The sequence below is a fragment of the Heterocephalus glaber genome, unplaced genomic scaffold (assembly GCF_053883595.1).
Source record: "Heterocephalus glaber isolate CG9 unplaced genomic scaffold, H.glaber_assembly_v1.0 deba00001504, whole genome shotgun sequence".
NCBI lineage: Eukaryota > Metazoa > Chordata > Mammalia > Rodentia > Bathyergidae > Heterocephalus > Heterocephalus glaber.
In genome coordinates, this window is record NW_028258324.1 from 5,108,623 (window position 1) to 5,126,650 (window position 18,028).

The following is an 18,028-nucleotide window of genomic DNA, read 5'->3' on the forward strand; positions in this document are numbered from 1 at the left end:
AAGTCACTAGGAAGAGAACTCTTCCTGATTGGGGGAAGCAGGGTGGTTTCTTGGTGCTGTAGATAAGATGTTATCTTTCCTAGAATTTATTTAGATCAAGGACAAAAATCAGGAAGCAGTTTCCCACCAACCTCATCTAGCAAAGGGAGTGGACATTTGCCATTCTTTCACTTTCTTCTAGGTGGAAGCCGAACTGATTGACAAGCTGGACAGCATGGTGTCAGAGGGAAAAGGAGATGAGAGCTACAGGGAGCTCTTTGGTCTGCTGTAAGCTGCTCCAGCCCCAGCCACCCTACTTTGAGGGAGGGGATGAAGTGGGCCAGTTGGGAATGGAGATAAAACCTACACAGGGCAGTCTTAAGAGGTTTTTTTATCAGGAAAGACCTGGTTATTCCTGGCAATGGCAGTGTTCATCTTCTGTCAAAAAGAAAGCATGCTCTCTCAGGGATTGCCATAGTGCTGAAGAGCTACAAAGACACAATAACTTAACTTAGATTTGCTGACAGGAAAAGGATCATTGTATACCTTCATAACATGCACCCCATGCAATTGGGCAAACTACTTGTAAGGGCTTAATTATTTAGGGCTCAATGCTGACATTTCTGGGGGAGGGGGAAATTCTCTTCTAAAAAGGGGCTCCTTCTTGCCTACCTTTGTAAGATACAACAGTCAGCTTGAAAAATACTACAGTTCGCTCTTGAACAAGTCACACTCCCTCTCCAAGCTCATTTCTCTGTTTGTGAAATAAAGTTGTTCAAATCCATGAAGGTTCTTTCAGGTCCACCATTCCATGGTTTCTGTCTTGGGTTAATGGAGAGGCCTTGCAGGACTTGGAACAGGGCTAGGACCAAAGAAAGTCTCAGAGAAAATATATATGGCCTTCTCAAGTATAGTGATGTTGATATTTTATCTCCCTAAAAAATGGAATTTTAAGTTCCAGAATATCTTCCTATCTCACTAATTTCCAGCTTTGAAATTTTCTTTGTTTTAGGATGATTTTAAAGGCAAATCTCTAAAGGGTTTTTCCAGTAAAAATACTGAATGCTTGCATAGAACTTTACAGTGTACAAAATGTTTCTCTTACTTGATTCTCACAACACACTTGCAAGGTGTGCAGGGCACAGATTCTCTTCTTTCCCTTTAGAGATAATGAATGGCACTCAGACAAGGGCTAATATGCCTTCAGTTACCTGATTTTAAAGGGCACCACTGGAAAGAGGATGCAGATCGTCAAGTTTCATGAGGGGGAACTCATTTTGTCATTCCATCCCCATCTTGTTCCTTGCTGAGTCATAAGATAAAATGAATTTATTTGACATTTAAATGATTATAATTTATGAAAATAAATATATCCTTTAGTATTTCTCTTTGGGCTGAAGATGTTTATAATTGTGGGAACACAGCAGAGAAAATCTCTTCCTTAACCACTGACAACTGACTTTACTACAAAGTAAAAAGATTGGGCCAGGGATTTAGCTTAGTGGCACCACTCCTGCCTCACAAGCACAAGGTCCAGAGTTTGATCCCTGGTACCAAAAAAAAACCAAACTAAAAAGTTTAAAATTAACCCACAGTTACTAATTACCTGACCAAATAGTATAATCCCTTTTAAAATCAGTCTGAGAACTGAGAAATACTGGTAACATGGAAAACCATTTCCCAATTTGTATTTTTGGAAAATGCTTGTAGATATGCGGGGGCGGGGGGGGGCGCTAAATCATGGACTAATTGGTTGAGAAAAGATGGAAGTTAAAACAATTGAGCAAGCCTCTCCATCGAAGGATTTCTTGAAGCCTTTAACGTGTAACAAGGTATGAAAAAAAAATCTCTAAAAGGAGAGGGTAGTTACCAGAATTTCCCATGTTTCTGTGCTCACAGAACACCTCTCCCTATTGTCCAGGAAAGCCAAGGCTCTGTAGAACAGTTTGAGAAATACTGGTAGAGTAGCCTTAGCTCAGAGGCCAGAGTTGATGGTCCTGCCTTATCTCTCAGCAACATGGATCACATGGGAAATCCTCACTTGCCCTGAAACCCTGGCCCAGGAAGATTTTCTGTGCAGGGAGACAGTAATCATCATAGCAAAAGCATTAACACCAATCATGCATGGGCCTGAGTCCCCAGTAATAGCCTCAGTTGGGCCAGCTACTCTAGGCGACTCTTATGACCTTAGAGATCAAGGCACGAGGGATCAGGAATAAAATTATGTGGATACCTGGAAATGGACTTGTTATTGAAGGAAGCAGAAAGAGTTCAGATCACTGTCACCTAGAAGAGACCTGTGGTATGTCAGAGGATCTCAAAAGCCAGAGGCTTTTCAAACATGACAAGAACATGGGGCTAGCAAGTAAAAATAAGACCTGGGCATTGAGTTCCTGGATGTGGCACATTTTTCTTGGGAGCATCCCCTAACAACGGGGATGGCTGGTAGTTCTGTACTTGCTCACCGTTCCTCATGCTGGGCCTTGGAGGCTGGTGGGAATCCTTCCCTTGATTTTACATGAAGAGGTTAGTTGTACGTTTGCCAAGGATGGCTCTGGGCAGCAATACAAGCAGTTAATCAGCTGGCAAAGCCTTTGACTTGTTCTTCCATGGGCTCTTACACAGCTGTTCCTTCAGAAGAGATCTCACAGTGTGTGCCTAAGGAGACTGGGGCTTTGAACTCTTCCCTCACCTCCATGCCATTGACATTATAAGGAACACATACAGGGAAATGGGAGATATGTTCATTTGTTTCTGCCAATCCAATAACCTCCTTGTCTTTGCTTTCTGCTTCATGGAGTAGAACCCAGCTGTTTGGGCCCTACCCCAGGTAAGACCGCAGTGTGGTAAGTCTGCTGTCTCCAGATCCATCACAGCCCCCATGGGCTCTTGAACCTCACTCTTGTGCCCAGGGGAAACTAATGAATTGTGTTTGCTTCCTACTCCTCCGATAGCCTGCTGGAAAAGGTTGAACAGGAAACATGGCGTGAGACTGGCATTTCCTTTGTGACCTCCGTCACCCGCCTCATGGAACGCCTTCTTGACTACAGGTATCTTCTGGAGCATTTATCTGACCTCTTTAGTAGGATACTCTCCTTTAGGGGCATTCCCTTGACCTTAAATTGAAGCTATATGCCCTTCATGAGGAAGACTGTTCTGTTATTGAGTGCCATTCTGTTATTGAGTAGTCATTAAGAATCTAATGAGCAGGGACAAAGGGTTATCTCTCAGAAGTAGGCTAAGGTTTTGTGGGATTCCTACCTCTAAAATAGGGGCACAGGAGGCATCCCAGAGATGTGCATCCATCTGACCTTCCATCCAGAAAGTTAAGGACTAGCCATAACGTGAGGGAAGAGAAAAGCTATCTCCACAGCAAGGCAGGGAGCAGATATCATTCCTTAGTATAGACCTTCTTCCCGGACATATAGTAGATGAGCAGGGAAATGTTACCTGCTACCAAAATGGGATCCAGGAGAACTTTTAGTTGTTTTTCTAGGGGTTGATGATCCCCTCTTTTTCTGTGAATGGATTGTTTGCTTAAATCTATTTCTGTCCCCCAGCCCTAGCCATGGGCAGTTAGAGGAAATAGACTCTGAGTTCAGAGATCTTTGTTATGTTCAGTCTGAGAGATCATGTGGAATTAGAAATTTTTCACAAGAGCCTACCTTACCAGTCATATCATGGCTTTCAGGTAGTCCAAAAGTAACAATGAAAAAACCAGTGAACCCTTAATTTTTCTCTCAGGAGGATTCAGGTGGTAGCAAAGGGTGCCTTTTGGAAGTCAAGAAAAAGGTGATGAAGAATGGGTAGGATTGATAAAGAGATGAAACCTAGCTCTGAGTGATAGTGGTACAAGATGTTCAGACTCTAAAGGAGAACATTTTCAACCCATGGGTCAAGAAATAATGGTATCTGGGCCACCTCCAAGTTGCTGCTGAAGTAGGAGGCACTCCAAATAGGCACTGCTTTTGTCAGGTGTCCAGTGCACTGGCTTCAGTGTGAAAATGGAATTCCTGAGAAATAGTTCACATACATCCTGAGCATCCCCTTCTGTAGCACAGCTATGCTTGTGAAAGCTTTGGCCTATTTTGGGGGGGGCCTCATAAGGCAAAGGCTAACACCTTCTCCTCAGAACAGCATTTACTAAAGGTTGCTCTAATTCACTTTGGCTTACCAGAAAGTGCAGAAATTTATTTCTTGAGTATCAAGATCTGGTTCTAACTGGCTATTTGATTTACTTAACTACCTTCTCTAAGCAACCCAAAGTCATGGTCAAAATTAATTTCATTCTCCATTTCTTTTCTCAGTGGTGGTAGCTACAAAACAAGGCCACATTCATTCACATGTAATCAGTCACTTCATGAAATGGCCTTTGCCCTCCTCTCTGGCCCTATCCCCTGCCAGTCCCCAATATTCACACCTGCTTTATAACCTCCTAGTGTTGATCCTTGTTAACATAGAAGAAGACACCATGATATTTACAGTGGCTCCAGTTTATTGAAAATCTATATTAGCACTTTATATGCATTGTCCCTAATCTTATAAATAAACATCCCTGAGGTTTATCATTGTTTTTACCAATGAGGAGAGATGAGTAGAATAACAATGAGGAGAGAGTAGAAAGTGCTATGGCCAGAGGTTGAGCTCAAATCTAGCTGACATAAGAACCATGCTTTCTCTTCATGTTTTCAGCGCTAATATTCTCTTCCCTCAGGCTTTCCTGTATGCTGTCCTCTCTTTAAGAGTGGCTTTCCAACCCACCCCAATCAAGGTGGCTTTCCCAGACCAGGAACTTACCTGGCTTTTTGTATACCTTTCTGTCTCACCTGACAGAAAAAAATACTTGAGGGCAGGAACCTTGTCCTTTTCTCCCTGGTTCCCTCCATGGTAGGTACACACTAAATAATGATTGGTTGGATAATTTTGCTGGGAAGACCATATAGGAACCAAGGAAGTCTTTCTCTCTACCCAATATAATTTAGTTGCTATGGCCACAGGGTTCTGAAGCTAGGGTCTTGAGTAGAGGATCTATTCAACATTGTTGCACAAAATGAAACTTGTCTTTTAAGGATAGCTCTGTGCCTCTCTTTTTAAGAACTTGAGGATTTGACCTTCTACTTTACTGACACATCCATGTGTACCAAAGACATTGACAGGTACCACTTAATGCCCTGACTGATGCAGGACCTGGTCTCCACACACTGCTGCAAGAATAAGGACCTCAGCAGAACAAAGGTCTTTGAACCCCAGGAGTGGATACAGTCTCAGAAGGAGCCCACAGGATAGTACTCATTTGAGGAATCACTTCCTGTTAGAGCACATCCTAATCTGAGATTTGTTCATACTAATGCCCCAGTGATACTGCAGTTCTTTGTATTGTCCCAGGGCACCACTTCATATCATGGGTACTCATCCATGTTCTCCCTTCCAGAGACTGTATGAAAGGAGAGGAAACAGAGAATAAGAAGATTGGCTGCACAGTTAACCTAATGGTGAGAGGACATGGCTTTTCTCCTTGTCTGCTTAATGTTGTCTTCCTGTTCCACACTGCAATTGGCTTGGCCTTTCTGTAATATATGGATGTTGGCCTGAAGATTTGAGTAAGGACATCAACTCTGGTAGGATTATCTCGGAGTCCTGAACCACATCAGACACATTCCCTCTTGGATAAGTTTTTCTTTGGGTAGAACTCTAACCTGAACTCTTAACAAGATCCTGTCAGCCCTGACATAACCCTGATTTGCTGTCCTGATCCCCAGTTGGCTCTAGTGCCATTCCTCTTTCACACCACTCAGGACCCTCCATAGACTCACCAGAGCTTCTGCCCCCAGCAAGTGTTCCTTTTGGCTGGCCTTTTCCTTTTCTGGTGCTGTCTGCCTCCAGGATGTGCCTTCCCCCTACTACCGAGCACAGCCAGGGCTTTGGCCAATGATCTGAAGTTCAGAAATTGTTTCCACCAGTGGCAGACTCTTTCATTGTCTGTGTATTTCCTTTTCTCTCTTACAGAACTTTTACAAATCTGAGATTAACAAAGAAGAAATGTATATCCGCTATATCCATAAGCTTTGTGACATGCACTTACAGACTGAAAACTACACAGGTGAGTAGGGAGAGTGCAAGCCTGCCCATGAGAACAGATTGGCAGCATCTACACAGCTGACAGAGAAAGGCTTCAGGCTGGTTCCTGCCAGGTCGTAGCAAAGTGTTAAGGCCCATGTTGTCCCTTCACCTCACTCCTTTCTCTGAACTCCTTTTTGGCACATGGTGGAGAGAAAGCAGGCAGAACTTCCACTTGTGTCTCTGTGCCATGTCCTCCACTGCCTGAGACTTTTCCATTTCCATTCCTATCTACCCTTCTGAGGCCTCAAGGGTAACCTCCAAATTCTGGTGCACTGGGTTTAGAGCATCCCCAGTGTGTTGTCACTCCTCATAAACAGAACCTTTTTCGGTCTTTTAAAAGCTGGGGCTCAGTGAGGCCTTCACAACATAGTATCCCCCTGATCCTGGGACTCTGGCAAATTTGCCTTGCATTCTCAGCTTTTCCCTGCAATTGCAGAGCAGGCCTGAACTGAGCTCCAAATGGAGAGTGTTATCTGACTTGACAGTCCAGACAGGGACCCTTTCATTATGTCTACAATTTAATTCAAAATGCCTATCTCACTGTGTTTAGTGAGAACTGCTCTAAATCAGGAGGGTGCATGCATGTGTTTGTATCCTATCTGATCACCTTGTACCATAGTTCCCCCAAAATAACCATCTTCTCCACTGTGGTAGCCAGCTACTACATCTTAGCGCTTGGCTATAGTACTTGAATTTTTATGATAGACAAGGAAATTTGACCTCTTTTCTGAATATGTTATTAGAATTCAATGGACTTATAAAAACAGTCCTCCTTCCTTATCTCTAGATGTTAGAGAGTGTTTGGCATAGATTTTCTATGCCATTTTCTGTAGCACAGGTTGGCAAAAATTAGATCTAAAATGACAAGACTATTTGGGAGGCTGAAGCAGGAGGATCGTGAATTCAAGGCCAGCCTGGGCAACATAGAATCCATCATAGACTAAAACAGAATAACGTAGCATAGCATAGCACAGCACAGCACAGCACAGCACGGCACAGCACAGAGTAGAATAGCACAGCATGGCATAGATCTGCTGTCCTCTGCATCCAGTTCTGCCCATGATCCCAGCAGCTCTCTGAGAGGGTAGTGAATATAAAGATTCTGATAAATTCTGTGAATCAGTAGAGGCATTTGCTAAACTCTCAGAGGACTGGGCCATGACTGAGGCTAGGTTAAGGATCTGGAGAGAGAGGGAACTAAACCTTGTCTCTAATATCTCCAGGAATGACATTGAAAAAGAATATAGACTGGGAAAGAAGAGATTTCACTTGGTTTCCTGAGGCCCAAAGGGAGGACAGAGAGGAAAAGCTCTTTTGAGACCGGGGATTTAGCTCAGTGGTTCCAGCGCCTGCCTCAAAAGCACAAGGTCCCAAGTTCGATCCCCGGTACCAAAAAAAAAAAAGCTCTTTTGTATCCAGAGAGAAAAGACTTCCTAGATCCAAGGAGGAAGTGTGTGCACCCCAGGCAGGCTGTTCAGTAGCAGGATACACAAGCAGAGAGGCAAGGATGAGGGGGATCTACAGGGTGGCCACAGACAAGTGGACCTGGCTAAAACTAGAAGTGATTCACAAGATGGATTAGAAATAGGGAGCAGATTTGAGTAGGGCCTTCAAAGCCAGGAAAAAGCTAAAACTAACTTGCTAACTAGAAATGCCCACTAAAAATAAATAAATAGGATAGGAAAGAGAAGACAGTTACATGAGGACCCTGAACAGTAGCTTAATTCAGTGTGACTCATCCCTTGGACTTTAGAGAGCTACACTGTTTAGCAGCTGTGCTTTATATAACCCCCACTAATTGTTCCATGTATGGAATAAAGTGTTGCCAGGCCTCCAGTCTGGGTCTACTGTCAACTTAGGTTCCTCCAGTAATGGAGCCACTGGCTCCAGGCCCATCACACATTTACTATCATTCACACTTCTTTGATCCTTTCAGAAATTATAAAGATAAGGGGAAAGAATCCTTCCTCTGGGCCATGCTAAGACCAGAAGAATGGAGTTGGAGGCATTAGAGATGTGTTAGGAAGGGCTGAGGAAAGATTGCTTGGTGTTCACCCATTAGAGCACATTCTGAGAAGAGTGGAAAGGAAACTGTAGTGAGCTGAGCAAAAAGGAACCCAAACGCTCTCTCTAACATGCCAGTGTTATCTGTGCACAGAATCTTGGGTACCTAAGAACAGGTAACCAGACTCTAGAAGAAAAGTATCTACCAGAATCTATAGCTCCTTCATTCTGTGACATGGGCTTTTGGCTTACTGGGTAGCCCCAATATCTTAACCTTTGGTGTCCAGTGTCCTTGACCAGGGCTGTACATGCCTTTCCCTGGTTCTGCCCAGCCTCATCAGGCTGCTTCTGGCCCCTGAGGAAAGTCCTGGGCCTCCATGCTGCCTATCCCCACAGAAGCTGCATTCACCCTGCTCCTTTACTGTGAGCTGCTGCAGTGGGAGGATCGGCCGCTGCGGGAGTTCCTGCACTACCCATCCCAGACAGAGTGGCAACGGAAGGAGGGGTTGTGCCGAAAGATCATCCACTACTTCAACAAAGGCAAAGTAGGTGTCATTAGGCAAGCATTTCATCCCCTGAGCTACTGCAGTGGTGCATGACTTCTTGACATTTTAGGGTTGGCAGCAGCTGCAGGTGGTGGTGTGTGAGGTGGTGAATGGATGGGTGCTCTCGTTTGGCATTGGATTTGGAGGCAGCATGATTTCCTCAGGGGCAGAGGTTGAAGGACTACAACAGCTTAATTCTGTGGCTTGGAAGTCCATTCCAGGTTGTAAGAAACAATCTCACGTATTAGTTTTTCACATCTATAAATGGTAATGCTCCTATAGCATGGGCTTCTAGAACTCTGTCTGTATTGGATTTATTTTAAAAATTAATGTGGGGCCAGGGATTTAGCTCAGTGGTTATGCCGCCTGTCTCGCAAGCACAAGGACCCGAGTTCAATCCCCAGTACCAAAAAAAAAATTAAAAATTAAAAAATTAATGTGGCTTTCTAATTTTATGCTATAAAAATATAAGTGGTAAAAACAAATGGCTTATAACCAGAGCCAAAGGAGCTCTGCATTGTCTCTTAGTGGTAGAGGTTCTCATCTTGAATTTCCCCTACTTACAGCACTGGCTGGCTTTCTCTCAGATTGGGATTACTCTAAATCAGACTTCCATCTGTGGAATTGTCAGTGCTAGTTAAGGCTTCTTTGGAGCTTGCTGGCTATGCTGGTTCTGTCTCCAGAGAGCTCCTCATGGGGCCCTCTGAATACCCACAATTGGGTGTGGCCATGCACTAGAAAGACTGGGGGTATGTAACTTGTTGAAGCTGTTTTTTCATTACTAAACTTTGCGCACATTTTAAAATTTGAAATGGGACCCTTCAGGAAACTGTAGTGTCTGAGCCTCTAGCTTAAATAGAAATTGGTGATTCAAATGAGGTTTTTTATCATCAAAAGGAAAGATTTAAATGTTAATTGTTTTGCCTATAAATCAGAAAACATTCTTCAGTTTTACATAAAATGGACTTTAGTGTTTGTCAGAAATATTCACTCAGTAACCAGGCATGGTGGCACATGCTTATAATCCCAGTACTCAGGAGGCTGAGACAGGAGAGCCACCATAAGTTCAAGGCCAGCCTGAACTGTATAGTGAGACTTGTCTCAACATCAAGAAAAAAAAATGTATTCAAGAAAATTTACACACACACGCACAAAGAATGCACTAGTGAAGCAAGAACTTTTACAAAACTGCAGAGATTCTCTTGTAACCAACCCCAAAAGAGAAGCAATTGCTCTACTCTCAACCAGTCCATATAACTGATCCCACAGTGTTGACCCAAAGCCAGTTGGCTTACAGCCCCTCACTCAGTTTTAGGCCTGTTTTCCTGGCACCAAATGATTTGCCACTGTGCATACGTACAGCAAGCCCTCCTGACCAAGAGGGCATAAGTTTAGTGTCCATGTGTGTGAATGCTTTTAATGTATTAGTTCTCTTATTTTCTTTCCAAGTACACAGAGGCCAGAGTGAAGTTATCCTAATAGGGCGCACTTTCTGGTGAGATGTATGAACATTAACTCATCATCACACACTATTATAGAACATAGGAAAGCAGGATTAAACCTTCATATGGACCAGGAGTGAAGTATAAAACCTGCCTGCATATTATAGATGGGCAGGGAGGGCAGAAGGTCTAGTAGGCTCCATAGGCCACTTTCTTGGGGATTTTCCCACTCCCTCCAGCGAATTGCTCATTGAGCACTTTCATGAACTTGTCCTCCAAGGACATTTACCAGGTCTCACACCCTTAGGCTTGTACAGAAGGTTCACCTTCTCTGTTTCTGTGCTTCAGCTCCTGATGGAACTAGGATATGAGGCTAACCAGTTCTTGAAAACAAAACCCACTGCTGCAGAAAAAATGTTCCTATGGGTCAGGGGTGGTAGGCATGAGGAGAAAAGTCACCTTAGCAACAGCAAAAGAGCAAAAAAGGAAAAGACTTTGGGTGAGGAGCAGGTAAGAGGGTATAACTCTAAGTACTGCCAGCATACCCTGCTTCATAAGCCAGGTCCCTCCTGATTTTTCTTCCCCACACTCCTAGCATCTCCGCTATGTGCCTTAAACACACAACCCAATCTCCGTTGCTGCCATGTTCATTTCCTGAGTACCTACGCGATACATGGCTATAGCCTAGTCTGGTCATTCTATGAGTGAAGTGGTTAACACAGGAACCTACTCCAAGGTAGACTGGTCTTTGGTCCATAGAGATTAACTGTCCCAGCCAGACAAAGAGTGAGGGGCACTTTAAAGAGACAAAGTGTGGCAGAGTGAGAATTGAGAAAAAGAAGAATATGAAGACCTGACCCCTCATTCTAAGGCAGAGGGAGCAGATCAGCAAGGAAGCTGGACAGAGACCTCTGGCTGCTGTTTCTCTGGCATACAAACTCTCAGGTCTAGGCTGATAATCGGACAGGGCAGGGGCTCCTATGGCCCACACTTCTGAGGGAATAACTGTTACTTCTAACATATGTAAAACGGGTACAAAGACTGCCAGACTAAGACCCAGGCCTTTTCCTTCCTGTGCTGTTTGACTAGAGGACAGTGCAACTTTTGTGCCATCTGTGATAGGACAAAACAAGGATGGTTAAGTACATATTTGCCAGAGCTATTAAACATGATTATAATTCAGATACTGATAAAGAGTTTTAAAATTAGCTTTGTCTTTTATTTAAAAGAGAGTACAAGGGAAAACATATAGATAAGGATACATTGTACCTATAGAACCTTCCCTATATGTGTGCACTGGCAGCTTTCAAAGCCCTCAGAGGCCTACCAATATTCCAATATACCCCTGAAGGCTGGTAAGTTGTCTTAAAACTCTTGGTCCTGTCTCATTCTAAAGATAGTTTGGGGATTTAGCTCAGTGGTTCTGCCGCCTGCCTCAAAAGCGCAAGATCCCGAGTTTGAGCCCCGGTACAAAAGGAAGGAAGGAAGGAAGGAAGACAGGAAGGAAGACAGGAATGAAGACAGGAAGGAAGACCTGGAGGGAGACACCTTGGATCAGCAGGGTTACATATTAGGGCAAAAATATCAGTAAGAGAAATGAACATTGGTCCACTGGAGGAGTTGTGTTTTAGTAGAAACTACCATCAGCAGCCAAAGTGCCTTTAGCCCCTCATGGGGCACTCATCACCTAAATGAGCAGTCCTCTGTGAAACTGCTGCTGACAGGCTGGACAGAAGTCTGCACACAGCTCAGCTGCTTCACCAGCCCCTGTGGAGCAGCCTTCCAGGGAGACCCTGCTAGGAGTTCTTTGCTGCACCCTGCCTAGGAGCAATTAGACCTGGAAGGAGGACTGACATGGACCCCCTTCAAAGCTATGACTCAGTGGTGTAAAAGGTTTTCTGGCTCACTGAGACAGTGGCACTGTATTGGGGCAGAGAGCCAGGATCTGTTTAAAATTCTCTGGTTTGTTTCAGTGTTTTTAATTGGTCCTGCAGTTTCAATCCATATGGCATTAATTCCTTCAAAGGACAGTACTAATACACTTTAAGAAAAACACACAATTTCAAATGAAACTGTTTTCCTCAGTGCTACTTCAAATAGTACTTTTTAAAATAGGACCTAGATGTGGAGGATGGCAGGAGGAGAAGGGGAAGTAAAAAGAATTAAGATGTGTTATGTGCATGTTCCAACTCACCATGATGAATGTAATCATTATGTACTATAAACATGTACTAATAAAAATGTTTTAAAATTTAAATATATATATATATATATATATATATGACCCTTATTGTTCAAAGATTCATGCTGAAAAATTCATTGGTAGAATCATAATATCTGAGTTTTTTCCGGAAACTACAGGGAGGAATAAATTGATGGGGTGTGAATGATATATGATTGGCCTTGGCTTGGTTATTATTGAGGCTGGATTATGGGTATCTAGGGGTTCATTCTTTTCTTTTTTCTGGTATTGGGGATCAAACTCGGGACCTTGTACTTGCCAGGCAGGCGACAGCAGCACTGAACTACATCCTGGCCATAAGGATCTTCTATGCTCTCCATTTTTCTATGTACATAGAATTTCCTATAATAAATTTTAATTAGTATTCAGAAGTTAGAAGAGCCTGGGTAAAATAAAGTAATGTAGCAGATAACTCTGCCCAGTATTTTTTTCCCCCATTAACTTTATTGGTACATTTTAGGTATAAAACACAGTTAAAATTCATCATTGGGATCTAGTACCATTACATAAGTATCTTGGTTCTTATTTTTTTTCCCCTTCCCTTGCCCTCCCTTCAACCCCTCCACCCTTCCCTATTTGCAAAGACCATGTTTCCATTTTTTTCCTCTTCCCATATTTTTTCCTTTCCCTTTTTTCCCTTCCCCACCCCTCCCAATTCCCCTGCTCTTTTAGACCTTTTCTTCCTGTTATACAATATCAGTTATACATTTTTTAAATTACAATATTAAGATCTAGGAGACATTACCACAGATTTTACAGAATTTAAAAGGATATAGAAAGCATATTTCAAAAGTCTGTTTTGAAATAAATTTGACAACTTCTAAGAAGTAACTTAGAAGACAAATTAATGAAACTAACTCTGGAGGAAATATAAAATTTGAATAGCACCTATTAAAGAGAGTATATTCCTAGCTTGAAAACCTACCTATATGACAACAGCAGGCTCATATACATTTTAAATGATAAATTATATCAAACATTTAAAGCAGAAAAAAGAAGGAACACTTCTCCCCTCATTTTAGGAAATCAACATTGTGCTAATCCTAAAACTGGATAAAGATAATAGAAAAAAGTATGAACATAGATAGAAATTTGTTTTAACAAAACAAACTCTTCGAAGTCAGATCTGGCAGGATGTAGAAAGTGGTTTTATTATAGGGATGGCAGTGTTGGTTCAGCATTGGAAGATCCACCCCCAAAAGTAATCATTTTAACAGAGAAAAGGAGAAAGCCATATGGTCCTGTTACTAGTAGGAGAAAGAGCATTGGACTAAATTCTACAGCTGTTCATGGTAAAAGCTATCAGGAGACTAGAAGTAGAACAGAACCTTCTCAACAGATCAAAGACATGTACTCAGTACTTCCAACAAAAACTCCTTCTATGAATGGAGATGATACAGTGCTTTCTCCCTAAGGTGAGGAACAAGGGCATATATGCCTACTCTTCATCTGTCCATTAGACTTTGAAACATAGGTCTAAACCAAAATAGTCTGGCAATAAAATGACACAACTAGGACAGGATTGGCATGGCAGAAGCAAAATCTTTATATGTAGATGAAATGATCATCTGCAGAGAAAATACTAAGAAATCTCTAGGAGCCCCTAGAACTTGTACTTGAATTTAGCAGGATTACAAAACACAAGGTACATATAAAAATTCAGGTTTTTGTATACTTGCTATAAATGAAGAACTGGATATTGAAATTTAAAAGTTATGTAGGAGTACAAAGGACCTAGAAAAGCCAAAAACAAAAACAAAAACAGTGTTGGAAGACATTTAGTACCCAATTTTAAGACTTCTTCTAAAGCTACAGTAATCAAGGCAGTGTTGGTGTAAGGAAAGACATATAGATCATTTGAATAAAACAGAATCTAGAAATAGAACCACACATATATGGTCCACTGAGTTTTGAAAGATTATTTAACATTAGCATTTTATAGAATATAAACTCGATTCAAGAGCCGAGGAAGAGATAGTGTCTTCAGCAAACGGCACTAGAACACCTGGTATCCGTATATAAAAAATTAACCTCAACCCTTTTTTTCCATACATGAAAATAACTTGAAGGGATCTGTGAACCTAAATAAGAAAGCCTAAAAGTATAAAACTTTAAGAAGAAATTATAAGGGAAAATATTTATGAATTCAGGGTAGGCAAGAACTACCTAGGATACAAAAACCATGATGTATAAGAGAAAAAAATTGATAAATGAGATTCCATCAAAATTTCGAACTTTAAATGACATCATTAAAATGAAAAGTAGTCCTTAAACAGACCATATTTATAATCCATATAACCTATGACCAGAATATATAAAGAATTCTTAGAGCTCATTAATAGACAACCCAATTAAAATGTAGACATAAGAAGATGGTAAATAGCCAGTATAGCACAAGGAATGGTGTGCAATTCTAGAATCAGAAAAATACTAATCAGTACAATAAAAAGATTGAATTATACACTCATTAGGGAGATGAAGTCAAAAGTTTTAAAAGCCTTGTCATGACTTTTTCTTTTTGTTGGATTCTCCCCCTTTGTGTTTGTCACGCCCAATTCATTCTGCTGGGTTTCCTGGGGTTGTGATCCTCATTGTCTTTTCCAAGAGTATTGTCTAAAATGTTTTGGAATGCTGGTTTGGTATTCATGAAGTTCCTGAGGTGCTCTTTATTATGAAAGTATCTTATTTCTCCATCAATTTTGAAAGAGAGTTTTGCAGGGTACATCAATCTGGGTTGGAGGGTGTTTTCCTTTAGGGCTTGATATACATCACTCCAAGCTCTTCTTGCCTTGAGGGTTTGCATTGAGAAGTCTGCTGGGATTCTGATGGGCTTTCCTTTGTATGTGATTTGTTTCTTTTCTCTCACTGCTTATAGAATTTTGTTCTTGTGTTGGATTTCTGGAATCCTAACTATTATATTCCTATGTGTAGATATTTTTGATTAAGGCTAGCTGGAGTCCTATATGCCTCACTTATCTGTATGTCAAATTCTTTTCCCCTGCTTGGGAAGTTTTCTGCCATCACTTCTGTGAAGAGTTTTTTTTATGTCATCTGCACTTTCTCCTCTTTCTTCATTGACTCCAATCAGTCTTATATTATTCTTCTTTGTATCGTCTAGCAGCTGCTGGATTGATTTCTCATGTTCCCTTACAATTTTAAAGCAATTTTTCTTTTCCTCCTCACTAATTGCCATCTTATCTTCTATATGTGAAATTCTATCCTCGCATTGGTTCATTCTGCTGTGCAGACTTTCAATGGAGTTTTTAATCTCTTGGAAATCTGTTTGTATCTGTTTTATGAATTCCATTTGTTTCCAATGTTGGGATTCCATCATGATCCTCAGATCCTCTATTTTTTTATCTGTGTCCTCTCTAGATTTATTAATCATGTCTTGCACCATGAGCATAATCTTTGCTGTTATCTGAGTAATTATTTCTGATTTCATTTTTCCCAGATTCTCTTTTGTTGCCAGTTCAGAGAGTCCAGGTGGTTGAGTATCAGAGTGTTCCATCACGTTTCCCTTTGGGGTTGCTGTAGGTGATCTGAAAGTCTGTTTTTGAGGCTTGTTTATGTGTCTTCTCATTTCCACGGGGGTGGGGGGTGCTTCTGGCACCCACGTGGCTCACCTTCTCGGCCCTAGGAGCTTGGGATGGCAGCGGGGGAGCATCCTTCTGGGTGCTGGGACTGGCTGAGCTTCACTGGCCTAGGAGCCTGGGATGGAGGCAGGGAACTTCCTTCCAGGTGCTGGGACCCGCTGAGCTTCTCTGCCCTAGGAGCCTGGGATGGAGGCCCCTCTGCCCAGTATTAGCAGGCTATATTGGCACAAGCTTCTTGCTCCTCCATAATTTGGCTGTGTTACAATGGAAGTAGTCCAATCAGCTAAGTTCACCTCCAGCCAAGGTCAACTTGGCTCCAGCTAAATTCCTCCCTTCTGAATTAACCGTTTGTTCTCTTCAGCAAAGATGTTTATGCTCTCATTCTAGAGTCCTGCCTGCTTGATACTTGTTATCAGCAAGTGTCCCAAGCCCTGCCCAGTTTCACCCCTTCCCACGCTTGTAATGAATAAACACTGAATGTCCTGGGAGTTCTTTGTCTTCAGTGCCCAGAACAGCTTAGATCAGTGCAAGACTCAGTTTCTCTCAAGTCTCTGTCTCTTTGTCTTTATTTCCCACTTTCCTATCTCACAGACATCATAGTGGCTCGCAGGAAACCAGGACCCACTGCAAGGGTCTCTAGTAATGTCCCTTTTCCCTTTCCCTATAAAGTAAATGGGTAATTCCCCCATTTAATCAAGATAAAGAAAACCTGTGCTATATTTTTTTTAAAGGAGGAAGTAGACAATATTGCCTGTTCATGAATTCCACTACAGCCTCCTCAGGTACCCTTTAGATGGGCCTGTGACCATAACAGGAGCCACATCACCAAAATAGCCTGGGATCTGACTAAGCAAGAATCATCTGAAACCTAATTTAAAGTTCCAGTCTTGGCCAGAGATTTAGCTCAGTGGTTCTGCTGCCTGCCTCACAAGTGCAAGGTCCCGAGTTCGATCCCCGGTACCAAAAAATAATAATAAAATAAATAAATAAAGTTTCAGTCTTTCTGTAAAGGAAGTTATCAAGTCCTTGAGTAGCAGTTTTCTTCTTGGTTTCCATACTTGTTTCTAAGCTTAAATGATCTTAATTTAAATGCCACGTTCCCTTCATTAACTCATTAAACAAATCTTTATCAAGTACCTGATATATGTTTGGCATTGTTCTGGGCTCTGAGGATAAAGTAAATAAACAGGGTTTTTTCCCTCATGCAACTTGTCATCTAATTAAACTAATAAAAAAGTAAATAGTTTTTTAAAAATAAAGTAACTTCTGAATAACAGAACCAAAATGTAAAGAAAAATCCCTGTTCTGGCACACCTGTAATTCCAGCACCCTGCAAGCCTGAAGTAGGAGGATCGCAAGTTTGAGCCCAGCCCAGGCAACTTAGTGACTTAGCAAAGTCACTGTCTCAAAAATAAAAAGTACAATAAAAAGGGTTGGGGATATAGCTCACTGCAAAGGCCCAGAGTTCAATCCCCAGTATTACAAAAAAAGGAAGAAAAAGAAGAAAAGTACCAATTCTTGACAAGGTAATCAGGAAAGGTCTGGAGGTGGAGACATTTGAGCATACACTAGAAAGCTGCACTTGAGCTAGAAAGCCACAATGGTATATGTCATGCTCCATGTGTTCCTTGTTACATACAAGTTGGAGCTAGCAGAGGCCTTTTGTTATAATTACTGCTGTGTTCTGTGTAGGCTTAGGCCATTCTAAGGATGTCTAAGGTGCTAAAGCCATGTTCCTCCTTCTAATGCAGAGCTGGGAGTTTGGTATCCCATTGTGCAGGGAGCTGGCGTGTCAGTATGAGAGCCTCTACGATTATCAGAGCCTCAGCTGGATTCGGGTGAGCTCTGTTCCTTGTCCCCTCCCCCATCCCTGACTGTAGTTCTCTGGACTTTTCTGACATCAGTTTCTGAGTGAGACATCTTAAGTGAGCCATAAGGTCCTTGGTTTAGTGCTATGTACAGTACAAAAGAAATAGAGTTCAAGATCCTGCCTTCAGCATACCTGAAGTCTGACTGGGGAACCAAAACACATGCCTAATAAAGGATTTTATCATCCATACCCTAAGGACTTCTGGTGCTCAGGGAAAGGAGAAGTCCATA

At 42.0% G+C, this 18,028-nt stretch overlaps 1 protein-coding gene across 9 annotated transcripts in view; it reads left to right on the plus strand.

Annotated features, from left to right (window-relative positions):
- Dock3 (dedicator of cytokinesis 3) overlaps positions 1-18,028 on the plus strand; it is a 633,495-nt gene that overhangs the window by 581,388 nt on the left and 34,079 nt on the right. For 7 of the 9 annotated variants that reach the window (XM_004834160.4, XM_087186904.1, XM_087186903.1 and 4 more), the window contains 7 exons: positions 182-267; positions 2,783-2,809; positions 2,934-3,029; positions 5,411-5,471; positions 5,986-6,079; positions 8,500-8,648; positions 17,680-17,766. In XM_004834160.4, coding sequence (XP_004834217.2) covers positions 182-267; positions 2,783-2,809; positions 2,934-3,029; positions 5,411-5,471; positions 5,986-6,079; positions 8,500-8,648; positions 17,680-17,766 — 600 coding nt within the window. The remainder of the gene's footprint in view (positions 1-181; positions 268-2,782; positions 2,810-2,933; positions 3,030-5,410; positions 5,472-5,985; positions 6,080-8,499; positions 8,649-17,679; positions 17,767-18,028) is intronic. The other 2 variants (XM_087186907.1, XM_087186905.1) reach the window with 2 other exon arrangements.